The sequence below is a fragment of the Populus alba genome, chromosome 9 (assembly GCF_005239225.2).
Source record: "Populus alba chromosome 9, ASM523922v2, whole genome shotgun sequence".
NCBI lineage: Eukaryota > Viridiplantae > Streptophyta > Magnoliopsida > Malpighiales > Salicaceae > Populus > Populus alba.
The window spans coordinates 8249400-8271612 of record NC_133292.1 but is presented as its reverse complement, the minus strand read 5'-3'; the positions used below and the strand labels follow the sequence as shown (position 1 = coordinate 8271612).

At 34.4% G+C, this 22213-nt stretch overlaps 5 protein-coding genes across 5 annotated transcripts; 2 read left to right on the top strand and 3 right to left on the bottom strand.

The window, feature by feature from the left end:
* Positions 1 to 822: 822 nt before the first annotated feature.
* Positions 823 to 4005, top strand: LOC118059122 (uncharacterized). The gene is made up of 4 exons (XM_035071956.2): positions 823 to 1300; positions 2453 to 2681; positions 3320 to 3444; positions 3536 to 4005. Exons 1-4 carry the CDS (start codon positions 950 to 952, stop codon positions 3620 to 3622), a joined length of 792 nt encoding a protein of 263 aa, XP_034927847.1. The 5' UTR covers positions 823 to 949; the 3' UTR covers positions 3623 to 4005.
* A 901-nt stretch (positions 4006 to 4906) lies between these two features.
* LOC118059121 (uncharacterized) lies at positions 4907 to 6999 on the bottom strand. Its single transcript, XM_035071955.2, has 2 exons — positions 6839 to 6999; positions 4907 to 6504 (listed from the first exon to the last, which is right to left on the bottom strand). The coding sequence occupies exon 2, from the start codon at positions 6367 to 6369 to the stop codon at positions 5296 to 5298; it is 1074 nt and encodes a 357-aa protein (XP_034927846.1). The 5' UTR covers positions 6370 to 6504; positions 6839 to 6999; the 3' UTR covers positions 4907 to 5295.
* An 815-nt stretch (positions 7000 to 7814) lies between these two features.
* On the bottom strand, positions 7815 to 10152 carry LOC118059120 (uncharacterized). Its single transcript, XM_035071954.2, has 2 exons — positions 10004 to 10152; positions 7815 to 9654 (listed from the first exon to the last, which is right to left on the bottom strand). The coding sequence occupies exon 2, from the start codon at positions 9530 to 9532 to the stop codon at positions 8465 to 8467; it is 1068 nt and encodes a 355-aa protein (XP_034927845.1). The 5' UTR covers positions 9533 to 9654; positions 10004 to 10152; the 3' UTR covers positions 7815 to 8464.
* Positions 10153 to 13222: 3070 nt separating this feature from the next.
* Positions 13223 to 15688, bottom strand: LOC118059119 (probable polyamine transporter At3g19553). The gene is made up of 2 exons (XM_035071953.2): positions 14340 to 15688; positions 13223 to 13937 (listed from the first exon to the last, which is right to left on the bottom strand). Exons 1-2 carry the CDS (start codon positions 15302 to 15304, stop codon positions 13394 to 13396), a joined length of 1509 nt encoding a protein of 502 aa, XP_034927844.1. The 5' UTR covers positions 15305 to 15688; the 3' UTR covers positions 13223 to 13393.
* A 4010-nt stretch (positions 15689 to 19698) lies between these two features.
* On the top strand, positions 19699 to 22207 carry LOC118059117 (FAD-linked sulfhydryl oxidase ERV1). Its single transcript, XM_035071951.2, has 6 exons — positions 19699 to 20019; positions 20373 to 20450; positions 20576 to 20623; positions 21406 to 21470; positions 21773 to 21850; positions 21956 to 22207. The coding sequence occupies exons 1-6, from the start codon at positions 19804 to 19806 to the stop codon at positions 22065 to 22067; spliced, it is 597 nt and encodes a 198-aa protein (XP_034927842.1). The 5' UTR covers positions 19699 to 19803; the 3' UTR covers positions 22068 to 22207.
* The last annotated feature ends 6 nt before the right edge of the window (positions 22208 to 22213 follow it).

Below are 22213 nucleotides of genomic sequence, written 5' to 3'. Positions count from 1 at the left end.
TAGTTATTAAAACTAGAAACTAATTCTTTCATTACTTGAAGTTATGATTTTTTTTTTTATAATAATTTTATTAAATATAATAACTTTATGTTGATAGAATGATTATGTAACTTTACGGTGAAGCATAAAAAAAAAAAAGCAAAATTAAATGTGTTCACTTTACTAGTTTTGAAAATAATATTATAGTTCTTGAAAAATTATATCAAATAAAATACATTTATTTATAAATATGGTATTGAGAACTTAAATTAATTTCATTGATTCTTTAATTTTATTAAAAAATAATATTCTGATTTTTGTGTCTAGTTTTATTATTTAATAATCATTTTCATTTGCTTAGATTAAACTAAATGCTTAAAAAATGACACTGGAATTCTTACTTTATAGCTTAATTAATTAAATATTTTTAATTTTTAATTTATTTTTTCTACTCACATTTATATTCTTGACCTCAAGTGACAATACTCTTATTTAGTTTTTATTTATTTATTGTAAGAAAAACGACGCATAAATATAAAACAACATTATATTATCTTATTAATTGTAGCATCAATAACTATAAGCAACTTTCAAGCCAAACATACATCATAGTGCTATTCCAATTACGTTGCTGCAACGTGATTTCCAAGGTGATTTAAAAAAAATAATAATAAAAATAAAATAGCATTCAAATGAATGAAAGTGATGATATTAAAAAAAAAGAAGAGAGAGAGATAGCCAATTACAATGATAGAGGGAGAAAAGGCGAGTACACATCATTTTCCATACTCGTGAGACTAATAGTAGTATAAAAATAACCGTCCCTTTTATTTTATATTGGTCCACGAACTAATAGGCGAGTACTCTTTCAAGCCACCGCTCGCTCTCTTCTCTAAAACCTCTAATAAACACAAACCCCTAGTTCACAAAAACCAGAAAGACACCTACCGAGTTTCTAGACACCACCAAAATGAGCGGCTCCTTAATGAGAAACTCCACCATCCCCCGCTTGCTACGCATCCACACCATCACAGACCCAGCATTAGCGACAACAACAACAGTTCATTCGATTCTCAGACAACAACATCAGACAAGAAGAGCTTACTTTGATTTCTCAAATTTTTTTAAGAGATCAAGAGAATACAATGAGCTCTCTCCTTCTTCGCTTTTGACCTCTTCTTTCTCTTCAAAGGCTGGAACCTCTGAGTTTTCCAAATTTGGGTTTGTTGGTTGGTACCTCGGGATGGTTAAGTCACGACCTGTTTTGACTAAAAGTGCAACTTCTTCTCTTATTTACATTGCTGCTGACTTGTCGTCTCAGGTAAATATGGAGCCACGGAGTTGTTAACATGATTTATCGGTTGCTGGGTCTTTGTTGTTTCAAGTGATTTTGCTTTAAAAATGGGGTCTTTTTAAGGACTTTTTTTTTTTACCATTCATTTTTTTTTTTTGTGTGTGGATTTAGTTTGTTGTTTATAGAGTTATATATGGAGCAACTCGCTAAATGAGAGAGAATTGAATCGAGATCATGGTGATCTATTGAAAAAGAAAATAATTAGCTGGCTCTTGATGTTAACAAGCATTCCTTTCTACTGCGCCTAAAATCTCTATTTCTGCTCCTTTTTTTTGGGGGTGGGTTTTAGATATGATCTTGTATTATATTTTAGCAAAAAGCTAAATATTTGTGATTCCAATTTGAATTTTTGGAAGCCAGAGTTGTTTGATTTAATGTCAAGTCCTGATATTTTTCCTTGTGAGACGATGGATTTTGTATTAACTAGGGAGTTGTTTTTAATGTGATAGAAAGCCATCTTCTTATATCTCTACCTGAGTAGAATCTTTAGTTGCTTGGTTAATTTGGTTGAAATTATGGATGGTTTTTTTCTCTAGTTATGATAGATTCTCAAATCTGGGTCGTTGCTTCATCTGTTGTAGTTATAACTTGGAATTTGGATTAATCTACGGTTACTCCATTTATCCACAAGTTGGGGTGACTTATCATGTTTTTGTTTATGTTGTTCTATCTGCTTCATACTTGTGCTCTATATCACTACTATCGACTAAAGCTATCCATTGTCTCCACCTTAGTGCTCCTCTCTCTTTAGTATTCACACGACAGCTTAGACCCGTTTGGTAAATGCTGTTGTGTATTAGGAATAGGATATTGAAACTTTCAACCAGCAACTGCTTCAGTTTGCATGTTACTCACTGTGTTTAGAATGCCCTGACAAAGCATGTATTCAAGTCTTCTAAAGACTGGTATGACTTACGAGTTACATCATCCCCACTCCTCTCTTCTTCTTTGCATTTTCAGTTGAATTGTTTTTTCTCCTTGCCTGCTTTAATGCAAAAACTTCATATGTCTGTGCCAGGCTTAGCTGCAAACAGTTGCGATTAATAATTGCATGTTTGCATTGGAAACTAGCTTTATCCCTGACATAATTTTATGAAATTTTTTTCTATTTTTCCTCAGACAATGTCACTGCCAAGTTCGGAAGCTTATGATCTGGTGAGGATATTGCGCATGGCTGGATATGGGTTTCTGATATTAGGACCATCATTGCATTTTTGGTTCAACTTCGTGTCGAAGATCTTTCCTAAACGAGATCTAATGACAACATTTAAGAAAATTATCATGGGTCAGACCATCTATGGACCTATCATGACTGTTGTTTTCTTCTCATCGAATGCATGCTTACAGGGTAAGCACATACTTTTGTTTCTGCAGATATCACATTTCATATGCACTATTACATGGGGAATTATTGCAATTTCAGATGCTGCTTTTTGGCTGTAAGCATAGAAGCCTGCAAACTAACATATAAACTTGATTGAATTTGCAATGTTTTGTTCAATTATATCTTCCATTGCTGTCAATGACCAGCTCATTCAACGCACAAAGTTCAATTAATAAGCATGGAATAATCAGGTGTTTTTAGTAACTCTGAAATGAGAGGGGTTTTTAAGTAACTCTGAAGATTTGAACTATGATAACCGTGAGTTGTTGACCACATATCTAATATAGACTGTGAAGTGCAACCCTTGGTGCTTTCTTGAGTTCAATTGATATTTCTTGGCATTAAAAAGTTCTGAATTGTCTATAGTTCGAAATTCTTGGTATTAAAAACACTCTGTCTGCGTGCATGCCTCTACTGCATTTGCATCTTTGTTCACTTGTATTCATCAAACAGATCATGTTCTGTCAATCAATAAAAATGTATTCCATTCTAATCTTTATGACTCGAGGGTTATGGGTGCCCCCTAGAAGTCACAATCACTTGTATGAGCTACTTGAGAAACTTTAAAGTGAAGTGTCTGTTGCCTTGGTTACCTGGTTCAGGTGAGAACAGTGCCGAGATTATTGCCCGGTTGAAGCGAGATTTATTGCCTACAATGATAAACGGCGTTATGTACTGGCCTGTATGTGATTTTGTCACGTTCAAATTCACTCCCGTCCATTTACAGGTACAATTAGGTTTATTGCAATGGTCAAAACTATTATCCATATGATCTGGTTTATGGACTGCTGACTTTTGTTCTCGGTGTTTTTTGACAGCCCCTGGTGAGCAACTCTTTTTCATATCTATGGACTGTCTACATGACATATATGGCAAGTCTAGATAAAGCAGGCTCCTCCAGCTGATGGGCTCAATACGTGCCTTTTCATTTCACCATCATTATGTCTTTTAACTACACAGCCCTGCACTGGAGGTTGCATGCATAATCAGTGAAACGAAATTCAATCCCTTCAATGAAATGCTGCTATGATATCTAAATCGGGACAATTGAGGAACTCGTCAGTTAGATCTCTGATACAATTGAGAGTAGCAAGTAGCAACCATCATGTTTGATGGTCTTCTCATGATTGTTTTGAGATAATTTACCAGAAATGTAAAGTAGAACTAAAGTGTTTTGTAAAGCAATGGCTTTTGGAAACATCTCTTCGAAACATTGCTCTCTGGAATTACGTTTAATTTGTATCAAACTCCAATTTAAAGTGCTGACCATGGAAAAATGTTACCCGTTTTTGGGGAAAGTGGTAATACAGAAGAATGAGCAAGTAGGATTTCAGACAACCAATGTGAACCATTGGAGTTTACAGTCTTCTCTGCATGTCTCATCTCAAAGACAGCTCATACCTAACAACTGAGAGCTGAACTAGAAGCCATTTGATCTCTTTGCAGATACAAGATGTTCACAATGTGCTCAAAACTACATATTCGTCATGGTGAAGTCATAGTAACCTCACCTGTGAAAGAATTCGGCTCATTTCGACATCACACCTGCAAATTTTACCATTAATAACTCAAACTCGAGCCAGTATTATATCAAGGAGATGACTTCTGGATGATTTCAAACACACACGATTTTGTTATTATGCCATTGTCAAGTGGAATTCCAAAAAAAAGGTTTATTATGTCAAGGTCCATGCTTATATCATCAAGAAAAGAGAAGTCCAGTAACAAAGAACTTGAGCGCTGATCATCTGAACAGGATAAAAGAAATTGAAGAGGGTGTCTAGTTCTCTGAACTAGGGAGCGGATCAAAATTGATGATGATGATTGATGGAGAGGCTCGCGCTAGGCTACAAAATGAGTGCATCATGCAAGTTTCAGTCAACAACTGCTTGTCCATCATGAAACGCTGGATCATGCTTGTTGACGTTTGTAAGCTTTTCATTGATTGAACATCAGTTTTCACCGACCATTGGCAGATGGTTTAAGACCTTCCTATGAATAACAGGATTTAATATCCAGAAATTCACATCCAAATTCGATACCAAGTCTCCAGCATTCTGGATATGGATAGCAAATGTAAGGATACGGGGCTTAAATGGAAAATAAAATTATGTCAACAAGCGACAATTTATCCAAGATGAAGTCCTAAATATATTTATACCCAACAGAAGCAACAACAGTAAACAGCATTCTAAATCAAGGAAGCTTTATTTCATTGATAACCCAGTACACTACAGGGAGGCAAAAAACAAGAGATTGGTTGATGAATTGTGTAAATTTCCTAAAATACCTAGTTCTAACCTGTATCTAGTATTACATTATACTATATAAACATGTTTCCTGCAACAGTTATGGCGGCTGACATTTAAAGGCAACCAGGTCAAGCTGACCTAGGATTACCACATCTTCTACAGGTTATTATTCCCTTTGGGACTGCCTGTAAAACTCCACGCAAGTGGAGAGAAAATTGGAGTAAATGATTGATTCAAAAAACTGAATCATCAATCCAAGTGGCTATCAACTGACATCCCATTTCATCAACCGCTTAACTTCTAATACAATGGTGAAAATGTATTAATCACTCTTCAAAACCACACAAGGAGATTTTTTCAAGTTGCACAGGCCAGTCCTCCCCGAGTATTTGTGGATTTGACTCCATTGCAACACGAAAATCCAACATAGATGCATTTACTGATTCTGTCTGTCTCTTTACATATCTCCCAGGTAATGTTTCCTTCAGACCAGGAATGAACTGGCCATTTGCCCTTTTCAACTGTTCACTATCACACCTTGCGCCAGCTAGAGCCATGCAAGGCTCAATCAACCTCTTCAAATACGCATCCAACCCTATATTTAGCACGTTAACACAGTCCATAGACACACCAATGCCCTCAATCTCTAACTTCCGCTCCAAACGACTTCTTAATGATCTAGTGTCTGGCAGCTCTCCACTGTTTAGACAGTTCTCTGGAATGTAATTGCTCCCTATAGAAATATTTGAAAGAGCTTTGCGAGATCCACCCGGATTCAGCGAAATACCAAAAGGAGCAGTAACCGGACTTCTACTTTGAACACCAGGGCTTACTGCCATCTGCTCAACCTCTTCTCCCTCTTCCACAGAAGCAACTTCAATTGGAGGTCTGCTACCAAGTGAATGCAATTCTGTTGCGCTTTGCTGCTCTTGGGCCCTTGAATTCAATTCCTCACATGCCATGCTTTGGGGCTTACCAAGTGGGCCCAGAGGACTTGGACGGTCCCTAAACTTGCGATCTCGATTAACAGGTGATCTTCCCTTGCGAGGGGAAGAGGGAAAGGCGTCCCTGTAAAGTGACTGGAGATAATTTCTCTGATGTCCATTTGTGGTTTTGACAGTAAGGTTGCTTCCTGCTCTTCTTACACCTTTGGGTGGTGGAACTTTTCCAAGGCAAGCATTCTTGAGAATAGATCTAATAAGGCGGTTGTGAAGAGGGATATTTTCTCTACCAATTATCCTAATACAAAGCTTATCAAATTCACATTTGGTAATCTTCAAACTAAACAATCGTGTAAGCTCATCAAAGTATTTATCAGCTCTTTGATGTCCAATCTTTTTAAGAATCAAAGACTTGAGCTCTAAAGTATCAATTCTACTATACATTTCATTCGATGCCATTGTTTTCACTCGGTCAAAAATTATTTATCTTCACCAAATCCAAAACCTTGAAACTTTGAAGCAAAACCCACATCATTAAAGTGCTTCTTCAAAGATCCAAAACCTAAAACCCTAGTTCCCAAGCACCGTTCCCATCTGCATAGTAACCAGAAATACATCAAAATTAAACAAAGCTCGCACTTTTTTCTTCTAGTTCTAATCAAGCATTAGCGAACCCTAGGTACAGATTCAGCTTAAAAAACATAGCTTCTAATTCTATTATAAAGATGCTCACAAACAAAAACAGTTAATATAATAAAGAAATAAATTACTTGAATTTAAGAACTACATAAACAGAAGTTCCAGAAATAGAAAGACAATTAGGGAAATTTAAGAACCCAATTGAAAAATAACAGAAACCCATTTAAATGAAAATCGAAACCCCAAATGGTGAATTTTGAATTAAAAAAAGGTAGAATGAGATACGTACAGAATTGGGATTAGGGTTTCCAATGCTTGTGCTTGTTGTCCAAGGGTTTTTCCGGTGAACGATCCCTTGTCTATTTTTTTTGGTTATGTTTTTTGTTGGGTGTCTTTTAGAGACAGACCATAGCCAGTAGGATAGCTCATGGGCTTTTAAGACACAAGTCACCACAACACGTCACGTGCACTTTCTTAAAGGCCTGTTTGTTTGCTGATTTTTGGCAGTCTCGGCTAATTTCGTTTTCTAAACATGAATCAGGCAAGTGAAAATTAAAAGGCTTTCTGCTTCCTAAGCAAAAACAAAAGGAAAAATCAAAGAAAAATCCTCATACATGCATCTTTTTGCAGTAAAGAAGTAATTTGGACTCACTTTTATGAACCGAGATTGAATTTATCATGGTTTGCTAATGATCGAATCTTTGTACATGAATAATTTCTTTCACAAATATTCAAAAACTTCGACTTAAATTCCTATAGAATTTTTGGGTCATAGTCCCGCATATTCTTCAACAAATTAATCCAGTCTCTATTGTAATCCAGCTAGTGGCATTATTTATCCCAGAAAAGGGATTTAGATGGGGTTGATCTGTACACGAGACACTGTTTCTAATTTTTTTTCCAACGGAACTTGATCTTTCGTGGTGAAAATTGCACAAGCAGCATACTTTTGGAGCTGATGGAAAGTTACTAGGCATCCCTGGGCCTGCAGTTATGGCGGGGCAAGAAAAACTTCTTTTTTGAGAAACAAATAAGAACATATTTTAATGTTAAAACGGCAAAACTATTTCCAAGCAGCCAGTCAAGTGATGAAATCACTTGGAATTGGCTTTTGCTAAATTAAACATACCCCCTTCCTGCATTGAAGCAACCAGGTAGCAGAATCATCGAGAGATGGACATCTTAATCTCATTTTCCTGTGGCATAAAAGTCTCTCCTGGGATTTCAACTCGTCAAGAAAGACTATCCAGCCTAGACATCGAAAATAACTTCAACAACATTACACTATCAGAATAACAGTTTTACAAGGCAGACAGATAATCTATACATTTTTGAATTAGCAACCCCGTTGAAGCAAAATTTTAAAATGATTTATAGAACTAAAGTACACATGAACTTCTCACTATGACTTCAAAAACTATTTCCACTTGAACTTCAGTCTTCTTGATCTGTTTTTGTAAGAGGAAATGAAAAGAACCCTGACTAAAGCCTCATTGGCAGCTTCTTAGTCGTGGTTCTGGCACAACCCAGTTGTCCCTGTCGACCAGTATAGGAAGGCGCCACTGGTACTTCTGTATCGAATTCAGTCCATTTCCTGTCCTTGGCACGAACTAAAGTTAGTATAAGAAGGATCCCCAGAAGAAAAACTGCACCACAAACTAAGAAAGTTTGCAAAGAAGCCAGAGGTGCATAACTTAAACGAGCAACAGCACGAGATGCAGTCAAGGCTTTGTTGCACCAAGATAACATGATGAAGCACTGGCTTCTTTATTCACGACTTTATTAAAGCTGAAAACCCAAAAAGCATTCCAGTGGCATATACCATGTAAAGCAAGCCAATTATCGATGTATATGTGACTAGGAACTAACTTCCGATTTCATCAACCAATTAAAGCTATTGTGAAGACAGTGTTTATCACCCTTCAAACCCGTGCAAGGAGATTTTCTCGAGTTGTGTGGGCCAATCCTCTCCGAGTATCTGGGGATTTGACTCCATTGAGACACGAAAATCCAACATGGATGCATAGACTGATTTTGTCTCTCTTTGCATGTATTTCCCCGGTAACATCTCATTCAAACCAGGAATGAACTGACCACTTGCCTTTTTCAAGTACTCCTTTCCATGCCTCGAACCAGCTAAAGCCATACAAGGCTCAATCAACCTCTTTAAATACGCATCTAACCCGTTATTCAACAGGTTAACACAGTCCAAAGACGCACCAATGCCCTCCATCTCCAACTTTTGCTCCAACCGACTTCTTAATGATCTAGTATCAGGTAGTTCACCACTGTTCAGACAAGTCCTTTTAAGGTGATTATTGCATAAAGAAGCATTTGAAAGAGCTTTCCGAGATCCAAAATTCATGGAAATACCAAGAGGAGCAGTGACCGGGCTTCTACTCTGAACACTGGGGCTTCCTGCCATCTGATCAACCTCTTCTCCCTCTTCCACAGAAGCAACTTCCACTGGAGGTCTACTACCAAGTGAAAGCAACTCTGTTGCACTCTGCTGTTCTTGTCCCCTTGCATTCAATTCCTCACATTCTACACTTTGAGGCTTTCCAAGAGGGCCCAGAGGACTTGGGCGGTCCCTAAACTTGCAATCTCGATTAACAGGGGACCTTCCCTTGCGTGGGGAAGAAGGAAAGGCATCCCCATAGAGTGATTGAAGACTATTTTTCTGATATCCATTTGTAACAGTGAGGTTACTTCCTGCTCTTTTAGCACTTTTGGATGGTGGAACTTTTGAACAGCAAGCATTCTTGAGAATGGATTGAATAAGGCGGTTATGAAGAGGGATATTCTCTCTGCCAATAATCCCAACAAAAAACTTATCAAATTCACACTTGGTAATCTTTAAATTAAGCAATCCTGTGAGCTGATAAAAGTATTTATCTGCTCTTTGCCGCCCAATCTTTTTAACAATCAAGGATTTGAGCTCTAAAGTATTAATTCGCATAGACATTTGATTGGACACGGTCATTTTCACACCCAAAACTACTTAATCCTCGTTAAAATCTTAACTTTAAAGCAAAGCCCACAGCATCACAAGATTCACAACGCTTCCTCGTAAATCCAAACCCTGTACCAGAACCCTATCGGCATCTGCACAGTAACCAAAAACTCATCAAAATTCAAATCAATCTCACACGTTATTTTCTAGTTCTAATGAAACATGAACAAATCCCAAGTATAAATTTAGCTAAGGAATGCAACTTGAACATTTAAAACAAAGTTACACAAACTGAAAAGATAAATAAAATAAAACAAAGTTAAAAAACTGTGTAATTCTACATTAAATAAACAGAAGTACCAGAAACAAAAATCGATGAAATTAGAAAGATTCAAGCAACAATTCAACAAAAAAATAATATAAACCCGTTTGAGATTTAACGAAAATAAATAACCCAAAAAGTTAATTGAGAATTGAAATGAGATGGCGTGGAGTACGTACCAAACTATGAATTGGGTTTCTTTCTTTTTGTGCTTTCTCTCCAACCATGTAAGGATTTTTCAGGTTGATCGATGGAGTCTTTTTTTGTTTTTTTTTTTTAGAGAAGCAGACCAATGTCCGAAAGGGCTTGGGTGGGCTTTGTGAGTCGTTTTAAGACGAGTCAACACACGTGCGGTTTGAGAGAGGGCTCGTTTGTTTGCTGTGTTATATATACGTCGGAAATATCTCTTTCAATTTTAGTGTATGACATTGTGTTTTAAAATTGTTTTTTTTTTAAAAAATTAATTTAATTTTTATTTTTTATTTTAAATTAATATTTTTTTATATTTTTAAATCATTTTGATGTGTTGTATCAAAAATAATTTTTTAAAATAAAAAATATATATTATTTTAATATGTTTTTGAATGAAAAACACTTTAAAAGACAATCGCTACCACACTTCCAAACACTAGTTTGTGATTGTGGTAACTTTTGTGGTTATAGTTTGAAAAATTTCTTTGTAAAAAGTACTTTTAGTTGAGGTTGGTTTAGTAAAATATATGTTTGGTTAAAATTGTTGTTAAAATTGAGGTTGAACAAAAAGTAATTTAATGTGTTTGGTTAAGAATGCTTTTTAAATTGAGATTATAAAATAACTAAAAATATATATTAATATTGATTATTTTTAATTAAAATATTATAAATTTAACTACTGTCATTACATCATGAAAAAAAACAATACTTTATATAAAGGTTATTTTTTTATTGTTCCATTAAACTATATGTAATTTTATCACATACAAAATTCATGCGACAAGGATTACAGTTTTCATGGTTTCCTGAGCGTGTAACAATATCAGGTAAAATATCATCAGGAATAAAATTGGAATTGCGATCAAATTCTGCAAATGTTATGTTATTATGTGATCTTCTTCTAATGTAATTATGTAGTGTCATTTAATAATATTAAACACTAGTTTTTTTCAATAAAACATAATATCTGAGAAATTTTGTTGGATTTTTTTTATTTTACTAGGTCGGAGCCGGTCCAATGCATTTTGTTTTGAGTCAGACCTTATTGAACCATGAATAATGGAGATGGAGAAATGCAGTGAAGAAGAAGGAGAAGGAGAAGGATAAGGGGAAGGGGAAAAGCAGGCTACCTTGCGTGGTTTTCTCCCCTCTGATGGTGCTGCTGCTGTTGTCGACAGTGACTCGAGGCGGTTCTTATGGTGGTGACAAGGAAAGTAGGCGGTGGTGCCCCCTTTTCTTCCTGTATTGGCCTATGTTAAATAGTTTCTTTTCGTTTTTGTTTCTCCCCACGTTATTTTTTATTTTGGAAAAATTTAAGTGAACTACTGTCTGCAAAGCTCAACTTTTTTGCTTTAGTTAAATCTCACATGCAACCTCGATTTATGGTGGGTTCTACCAAAACAATACCACATTTTATCTTAACTAAACATATATTTTTGTGGCTCAATTTCAACCTCAGAAGTAGCGGCCACTAAAAGTCGTTAATGACTCAATTACATATAGGATTTTATTAAAATTATAATACACACACATTAATTATTATTTTATTTAAAACAATAAAAAAACTAAAAGTTTTATTACTTGAAAAATTTATTCTCAATAAAAGAACAATCAATGTATATATGTGTACCATTAAGTCACAATTAATAGAAAAATATATCATGCTAAAAACTCTATCTCTACTTGAAAAAAAAATAGTTGTACGTATAGTTTTTTTAGATTTTGCAGACAACAATATGATTATTGTTCAGAGGTTAAAAAAAAAAAAGAATGTGTGTATTTTTCTTAATCAATTATTAATTTTTACATTGTGAAATCAGTTGAACCTTTCATGTTTTTCTATTTAAATATTATTTTTAATCTCAGTTTTATGAATTTAAATTATATTTAAATTATTTTATTTTATTATTTAGTTTCTCATTAGAATAATATAATAAATAAATAAATAAATAGTAGTACTTGAATTTATATTACGTATGGATTATAACACTGCTTGAAAATTATCATGTGGCTGTTAGGACTTAAACCCGCAACCTCCCATGAACAAGTAACTGACTCTCACCACCTGGCTACAGCATAAATAGTCTCCATGCAAGTAAAAATATAGCATATTCTAGTATTAAATAATAATAAAAAATATTATTAGTAGTGGATTTTTCTTAAACAATGCGAGACAATGATTTTAAATAGGTTATTGGGTTAAGGTTTAAGGCTAATAATAATTAGTCAATTAGCCTAATAAAACTGAATTAGGTTATAATTAAAAACCAATCAGAAATTGGGCGTTATAAATGAATAATCAATTTGATTACATTTTGAGCTTAAGTTAGAATCCATGTTAATTAGGTTTAGGTTCGGTCTAATTAAAACCTATGGAAATTGGTTTGGGTTAAAGGAAACATAGCATGTTTTTTTGTTTTGCCTAATTTTTAAATACAATAAATACATGGCATTAGACTAGTATAAGAACCTTAGCCCATGAGATAAATAAATTGATTTAAATTATAACAATTCATTTAAGCAAACATCATTTTCTACTCAAAATTAAAACCATCCCAGATAGATTAAAAAAAATATTTATGCCCTTGGGCTTCCTATTCCTTCATACCTTACATGCCCAAAAGTCAATTCTAGATAAATTTATAAACATGTATTGATTATGTTTAATCAAGATTTCATAAAGTTGAAATGAAATCATAATTCTTTTAAATAAAACTCTACTCCTTATTGTTTTAAAGTATATATAATTTTAAATAATACCCTATTGTGTATTTGAGTCAATTGGATATTTCCTACAATATAATTTGATTTTAGCGTCTCCTTTTATTTACTAACATTGTATCTATCATCATATTTGTTTTTAATTTTTTTTTAAAATTAATATTTATTTTGATTTTTTCAGATTATTTTAATATATTAATATCAAAAATAATTTTTTAAAAATAAAAATATATTATTTTAATATATTTCTAAATAAAAAGTATTTTAAAATACAACTCTCAAACAGTTTGAAGCATGATGGTGAAAACCGAAAACTCCTACAAGAGGTGTTCCAGTCAGCAGCAGTTCATTGAAAAGTTTTCTCCAAGTAATAAGTATCACTTGGATGCCAACAGGAAAATCACCGAGCACAAAATTTTTATCTCAAAAGCACTAGAAATCATTTCCAACTGCCAGTCGTGCAAATATTGATCTCAAATCACGAAGGCTCAAAGCTTGTTTGTTATAAATTTAAACACGCCCTTTTCTGCCGAAGAGTTACTTGGTGGCAAGAACTGTTTTACAGAATTTCCAAGAGCTCATTGAGAAAAACTCACCTAACAAGACATCAAAATACTTTTGTGTATGATTACCAGTATAAGAATATACACGGATTCTCATTCGGATTTTAGAACTCCTTCCACCAAAACTTCACAGCTTTCCTGGCCCAGTTCGGTTGATGGCAAATCAGAAAGAAGGCTGACTGAAGCCTCATCTGCTACCTGCTGATGCGGATGTCGGAAAACCGAGTGCTCTTCCCGTGATGTATTGGAAGGCAATCCCGGTTCTTCTGTATCAAATCTGGCCCATTTCCTGTCCTTGGCAAGAACTAAAGTCGGATACAAGAGGAACCCCAGAAGAATAACCACACCACTAACTAAGAATGTCCGCGTAGAAGCCAGACACATAACCAGAACAAGTAACAATGCAGGAGGCAGGCAAAGCAGTGCTGCACCAAATGTTTGCAGGGGAACTTTATAAGGCCTATGGAGTTCTGGCTTCTTTATCCTCAATTTTATGAAAGCCGCAAACTCAAGGAGCATTCCTATAGCATATAAGAAGTTCAGAAATTCCAGGATTTCCTGAAAGCTCATCCAAGACAGGAAGATTACTCCAGTAGCAGAGCACAAAATGCTAAAGGTGGGAGTTCCATATTTGGACCTGCAGAAACACATTAAAGCACTCAAATGATGTACTTTTTTCCATTTTGAACAAACTTCACACAATATTTATGGTTTAGTTGATTATGTTTGAAGTTTGGACCTGGAAAGCATAAATGGTTCGATCAATTTGATTAGGAACCCGCATCCTTAAGGTGCACTAATAGGGCTTATTTGGCCAATATAACAAAACTTGAATTTCAAATACTGAAAAATAAATTGATGCACAGCATTTATGCCTTAGCATCGCCCTGATAACATTGTCTCGGAAAGAATTGAAATATATCATGGAGGATATTTTGCTTGTGTTGCTTCATAATAGATTAATTTCCAATCAGAAAGAAAAGCAGCAATTATTGGAATTCAAATCAGTGAAGAAAAAGATTGAGACAGATTGACTGACCTTGAAGCAAATATAGATGGAAGCATTCCCATCTCACTCATACCAAGAAGTTGAAAAGCATCACCACTCATTTCTGCTTCAAACAATCCCAAGTTAGACATAGCAGCAGCTGCTTGGATCCACCATTTGAGCCAAACCCCTCCAATCAACATCCCAACTTCTGCAAAGTACCCATCACTCCATTGACTAGAAGGCGACTTCAATGCCCCCGTGCTAGCAAGAAGTGGAATTAAGTACGAAGAAACCACCAAAATCACAGCGCCAAAAAGTGCCTTTGGGAATGTCTTGCTAGGGTTTTCAACCTCCCCTGCTAGAGTACTAGCCTTATCCCAATAATTCAGGTTCCAAAACATGCAATTAAAATATCCCCTCCAATCTACTTTCTTAAAATCTACAACTAGCCATTGTTTAGGCCTAATTCGAGGAATGGAAAGAAGACCCATTACAACAAATGGACAAAGTGAAAAAACAGCAAGGGAAACTGCTGAAAATCCAACAATATGTAGACCTCTGTAATTCAAATATGTCAAAGAAACTGTAATGCCTAAAAGAGCAGGAATTCGAGCTATTGATTGGTTAAAAATAGGAAATGAATGTTTCAAGTAATCAAGAAACAACACAGGGTAAAGGGCATTATCCATAACCCCACTAAACCATTTCCAAAATCCTTCTTGGAAACCCCAGAAGGGACCAAAAGCTGAAGATATCCAAATAACATACCCACCATTCCCAGGGAAACTTGTGGCAAGCTCTGCTGTGACTAGAGCTTCTGGTATACTCCAAATTAAAGGGAATATCAAGAAACCAAGCAAAGACAATAAAGGACCACCTCCAGCCCTCACAGAATCCTCTACACCAAATGGACCTCCCGATACATCATAGAATATCAGAGCAATAAGAGGCAATAGTGTTAGTTTTGGACTTGTTTTAGCTTTGTTCTCTGCGTCAGTTCCCTCTCCACCCATCCACACGGACAGGATTTAGAGGAGGTTTAAACTGGGACCCTGGATTTAGTTTAACAGGGTTTCACCTAAAATTCAGATCTTTATGGATCTATGAAGCTAGTTTCTCCGTGCCAATCGATAGAAAGTTAAAGAAATTACCTTTGCCTAAAATCTGAATTTCAAGATAAACAAAGTAGAACTTCTTTCTCTAATTAGATCTTTAGATGCAAAGAACACAAAGACCTGGTCGCCTTGTCTTTGTACACCCGAGAATTTGTGCTCCCACGTCACGTTATCTTATCATTGGTGGCTTCCTATCAATCGTTTTCTCGTCTTGGAAACGCGAGGAAGTAGACCTTTTGGAGGGGTTGTGCCCCACTCTCCTGCTTGCAGGGAGTCAGTGGGGTATAAATTCCCTGGAAATCCAAATTTGACCACATGCCATACATTAAAAGTAGTGATAGGTACGCCTGAAAGTATTAATTAAAATAAATATAATAAGAATGGGCTGTATAAATAAATATCATGTTTTATGATTGGAGTGTAGTGGACTAAATAATTTAATTTATTTTATGTTTAGTAGGTATAAGATAAGATAGAATAATATACTACAAACAATTATATTTATGTTTTGTTTAATATTTGCAGTGTAGATTATAATGTATATTCTAACTCAAAAAAAAATATTTTTTTAATATAATGAAGAGATAATTTCTTTTAGAAAAAAAAATATTATTAATATTATTTAAATATTATTTTATTTTAAACAAAATCCATAATTTTTAATTTAAAGTTCAAATATATACGAACATACCTAATTTTGATCAACAATTCATGTAGGCAACAAGCAATACAATGTCAAACAAATAAGAGTTCAACATGCCTAAAAAACTTCAACATTAAAAAAAAAAAAAAAAAGAGGCCTTTTTCCTTATAAAGTCATTCAAAACAAGCAAACAAAAATAAAAATCTTTTTTCAATTTAAGATACTGATTCTTCTTTAAAATTATCAAGCATATCTTTTAATGTTTAGCAATAACAACACTACTAAAGACAAAAAAAATCCTATTATATGTCTCGTTGAGAGGCATAAGAGACATCATTATTGTATAATGATATTTCAAAATCTAATATATTGGTAATGAGATTATCTTTTGTGGATAGTAATTAATTATATGTTAAGGTTAATATATATTAACATTTCCGGTGTGGTTAAATTTCTTGACTTGTGAACACCCCTTACCAACCACTTTCTCTCTCTCTCTCTCTCTCTCTCTATATATATATATATATATATATATATATATATTAACATGGTATTTATTTATATAGCTTCTCCTCAAACACACATCATTTAAAATATAGTTTATTCTTTTGATAAGTTTAAGATCTACATATAATAAAGTTAATGACTTTTTAATAAGAAATTATAATAAATAAGAGAATCAAATTTAAAGTCTAAAAAAAGAGTGTTTATTTTTTTTATTTTTGTATGATAAATGTTGTAAGAATTAAAGTATAAATACTTACAAGAGAGAAATTATGAACATTTTACCCGTGTAGTTCATGGGATATTTATAATCCCTAAATCTTATCGTTTTGATGGAGTTGAGAGATTAAAGAGTTATTTTCTTATGATGACATTGATAAAGAATAAATATCTCTTATACAACATTAATGAAAAACAAGTATCACTTGCACTTCATTAATTAGATGAAAATATGGCAGGCCATTGAGGGAGTTTTTACACACCTATAGATGAAATGAGACAAATATCTCCAACACAAATATTTCATGTTAAAAGTCTTAAGAATAAATAAACAAAGCCTTATGACTAACATGGGCTTGTAACAACCTCCATATCAATTGGGTTTGGTGCACAGCCAAGTTCGTGGATAGTGGGTTTGATAGCTCATCAAACTCATGTCCACTTGGTTTCAGCATGTGACTGGCCCAAGAATGTTAAGTTTGACAGCTCATCGGATCCATGTTCATTTGCACTTAGCACATGGCTAACCCCAAGAGTATTAAATTTTCTAACTCGTCAAATATATATTTGTTTAGGCGCAACATATGGCTGAACCCAAGTATATTGGACGTGACAGCTTATTATACCTATATTCATTTTGGCTCAGCACATGGTTGACCCAATGATATTGGGCTTAATAACTTGTCGAATCCATGTTCGTTTCTACTTGGCTTGTGGTTGACCTAGGGATACCAGGTTAGGTAGCTCACCAATCCTCTATTTGTTTAGGCTTAGCAAGTGGATGGATCTATGTAGGCTGCGTCTTTTTAGACAGGAACTTGGACTTTTTCACGAAAACAATAAAAATATTGACTTGTCATCATCCAAGCAAGGAAAAAAAAAAGCTTCAAGTTACATTTCATTTTCTTTTGATTATAAAAAACAAAATGAAGAGGAGAAAACTTGAAAAGTTGTTTAAATTACAAGTATATTATGATTTTCATCTTTGCTTATCAAGTCCCAATAACATAAAGTGGTATCAACATATTGAAAATTGTCTATTACATGTAAATTATGATTTTTTTTTGAACTAATAAAGACATTGTAAGTGGTTGTTTATCAATGTAACATAACATGAATGTTTTAAAAAGTATTTTTTTCATATGATACTAAAAGCACATCAAAATTAAAAAAAAAATAATCATGGGTAATCTAGCTTTTTGCTTTTTAGAATAAGCAATTCTCGTAAATTATCTCACTAACGTACTATTTTCTTTAACCATTAAAATGTTTCCATGTATTTAAAAAAATATATACTTTATCGTTGAACTAGCAACAATTATTTCTAATGTATTCATCAAAACTTTATATTGAATTTGAGCTTTTCACAGCTACTTTGGATTTCAATGTTCATACATAAATATAGGCTCTATCTTTAGACTTCGTATTTCCTGCAAAATAAGAGACCATTTGATAATTAAGTTCATTTTATAATTAAGTTAACAACTCACGAGAGGGAATGAAAGTATAACTAATAGAGCTCACAAAAGTGAGTGGTTATGTGTGATGTTATGTTCCATGTGAAGTTCTTGAAATTTTGTTAACCAGGTGGCTAGAGATATTTATAGACATTTATCACGTCATCTCATCTCGTAAAAAGTTGAGTAATAATAAAGAATAATTACATTTTCTCATAGATGCTTTTTGAAAAAATAGCAAAAAATAAGTTGTTAATTGTTGTGTTTTGCTATATCATCAGTGAGGAAATTAGTGTTTGCAAATGATTGGAAAGATAGATGCTTTTTGAGGAGACAATTTGGCAAGAGATAGCCATTAATGATAATGATATACAAAGGTAGGCGTCATACTAACAATCCATGCATAAATATAAATGGTGTTGAATTGACTTTTTTTGAGGTAGTGATTATGTATTTGTGATATATGCTAATCATTAGGATTCCTAGAAATTTATGAAGGAGGATCTGGTTTCAAAATGGTTAGGACAAGGCCTCATTTGGAGTGAGTGTTCGGGCTGAAGATCAGTTTGTTTATATTACAGAATAATCCGCTCAGGATAGAGAATAATCCCTTTAACTTCTCTTAATAGTCAAGAGTAGTTTCTTAAACATAAGAGCAATATAGGTTGCAAATTAATAATATTTTGTGAAAGATAGATAATATTTTTTTTCCTCTTTTCTCTTTAAATTTAGAGACTGAATTAGATAATTTTATAAGAATCAAGGATTGAAGCGGAGAAAAATGAAAAACAATTGTTAGCACATGTATCATACAAGTTAATGTGTGGATAAGCCATTATGACTTATGACAATACATGTAACTTTGTTGTGTCATTGATGATTATATTTTTTGATGTTATTAGATTTATCTTAGCAAGATTTTTTAATGATATTATATATTTACTGAACGGAGTTTCAGTATGTTTATGGAGTTCTATCCATTATTTCTTTCATTTTCTTCTTATTGTCTCTCTAACGCCTTGATTTATGTGCTGTTATTCTTATATCTTCTCTTCTCCCCCTCACGCCATTTCCATTCCTTTTCATTTTTGGTCACTGATGTTTTTGTTTTGTTTTGGTCACTGTTTTTTTTTTTTTGTGGGTCTATGCCCGAATGACAATGTTTGCCTTGACGACATGACAAGCCCTTTTTATTTTTTTTATTTTACTTTAGTTAATTGACGTCCCTTTATTACTATAATTACTACTCCATTGGTCCTTTCATAATTTTTTTATAGTGTTTTTTTATTAAAAAAATTAAAATTTATTATTTTTTATAGTATTTTTTTTTAAAAAATATATTAAAATAATTTTAAATATTAGTAAAATAATGAAAAAATATAAAATGCAAAAGTTTTTATAAGCACTGTACAACCAACTGTAAAAACAAACAACACCTTGGCGGTAAACTGAACAACATTTTCACGAGAAATGACAAGGGATTCCCATTTACGTGTACAAAGTAAACAAACCAAACGAGCCCTTCATCCTTCCTCGGACTCTCTACACGCCCGCCCTCTCGTGCCTGCAACAACATGTCTGACAATCCATTGCAGCATCTCTTTCAAAAAGTCTCAAATTGCATCCAAACACATTTGGCTAATTTCACAGGCCAACCTCAGAACCCATCTTCATCCACGAGCAAAAACACCATCTTCTCTCTCTCCCCGCCTTCATCACATCTATCATCCAAAATATACCCAGCAAACACAGACACTTCCTCTGTCCAGCCTAAAGACGTTCCTAACAAGGTAACCCCGTTCATTGTCTCGCCTTAGATAATCGTTAACCTTCATCAAATTTGAATTTGAGTTTCCGATATGTACGTCTGGTTGGTTTCTATGGAAAGGAGGTTAAACCCCGCAAACTGTTTGGCAAAAGTCCTGAATGGATTATTGTGTTTTTGAGGATTAGTTTTCCAGCATAGGTTTCCTCTGCACAAACTAGACTATTAAAGGAGAACTTTAAAGCTTGCAAAATACGGGCAGAGGTGTCAAAAACTAGCATAGAATTCCTCAATCTCATGTAGTTTTTAGTTGCCATCTTTTGGGGTTGCCATTTATATAAACAAGTATGCTCGATTAAACTTGTATTATTTGTTCAGGGAAAGTCTGCTGCTCCTGTGACTAAAGAAGAGCTTGGAAGAGCTACTTGGACTTTCCTGCACACGCTTGCTGCCCAGGTACTCCCAGAATGCAGCTTTACTCCTTTGCTTCTCTAAATGCCCTGCACATTTATTTGTTGAAATTTAACCATTCTATTGATGATACGATCCGTGGATTTATTTTTAAACCTTTTCTCTTTCAGTATCCTGAACATCCAACTAGACAGCAAAAGAAGGACGTAAAAGAACTGGTAACTCTTTATACTAGCTTCCTGCAATATTTCTCACAGCGACACTATTTGTCAAAATAACTATTCCAATGTGATGGTAAACACATGAATTTATTTTTATTTTGATTTTTATTCTTCTTCTTCTTCTTCTTTGTTTTTTTTTTTTCCTCTTTTTTTGAACTGGTGAATTTATCATTCTTGAGCCTACATATATTAAATTTGTCTCTCAATTATTAATTAGATGAAGATTTGGATGAGTCTTGTCGAAATAGTAAATCAACCAGGAACAATCCATGACACAGTAAGAACTTAGAGAGAGGACCTTGTTAATGATACTAGAAAAACCAAAGTTGATCTTGAGTGTTGGTCTATGATTTGTCTTGACCAAAGAGCAGGCGATTCTATAACTTGTCCCGACCAAAAGTGTACACCTGTGGCATGGGCAGGTTCTATTAGTAGTTGAATCATGCCCTGCTCTACTGTTCTAGTAGTTGCCAATGATGTGACCCAACTGTATGTAGACCTGGCCAGCCGATCTTGAGGTCTCCTCTGTCTTCAGTTGCATTTTCTTTGGACATGAACAGCCCATTTTAGAGGAAGCTGATATGCAAATGGCACATTCTTGTGTGCTTGAAAAGCTCAGGCTGCCTTGCCATTATGGTTCATTCCATGTATTACTGGATGTGTTACATTTCACTCCTCACTCAATCCCTGTTCATCCTGTCTAAAATTGAGCAGTGGATTCATTCCAGTATGCTTATAAGATTTTTAAGATCAACTAACAGGATTGCTTTGGCATTCAGATGGCAATTTTATCTCGGATGTACCCTTGCCAGGAATGTGCAGATCACTTTAAAGAAGTTCTAAGGTATACATCCCCCCCCCTCTCGTGCACCCTTTTCCATAATGGAGTGTTCTAGACTACAGGTGTTGTCTACTGTCCAGGCTCCCTCTTTATGAAATGGTTCTTTTCTGCACATTGCTTTAGTATACTTCCCGTCCAATTTCTCTTTGATGCTCTGCTATAACGGACAGTTTATCGCATCTGATTTCTCCATTATGCTATAAACTACAAAAGGGGGGATTTTTACTCTATACGATTAGCAAGCCTCTTTGAACAGCCTGCATTTTTAATGGATAGTTTACTTATGGCTGATATGTGTTTGGCAGAGTAAATCCTGTACAGGCCGGATCTCATGCAGAGTTCTCGCAATGGCTGTGCCATGTGCATAATGTAGTTAATAGAAGGTAAGTTAAGATGTCAACTCTACCTTTGGTCTTGATCGTAGACAAACTGCTTAACCACCCTGGCAAAATTATGCATTCTTGCTAACCTGTGGGTGATTTTAACAGCCTTGGTAAACTAGTATTCCCCTGTGAACGAGTTGATGCAAGGTGGGGCAAGCTCGAATGTGAGCACCGTGCATGTGATCTACAAGGAACTACAAATTTCGATGAAGATTAATGTACCTCTGTACTACCATACTGAAATTGAAAAACCTGGTTACGAGTTAATAGTTTAATAAAAATTTGTCAATAACGGTTCATGGAAGGAATATCCATTTGATTGTATTGCTTCTACTTTTGATCCATCATTTTGAATGACCTCTG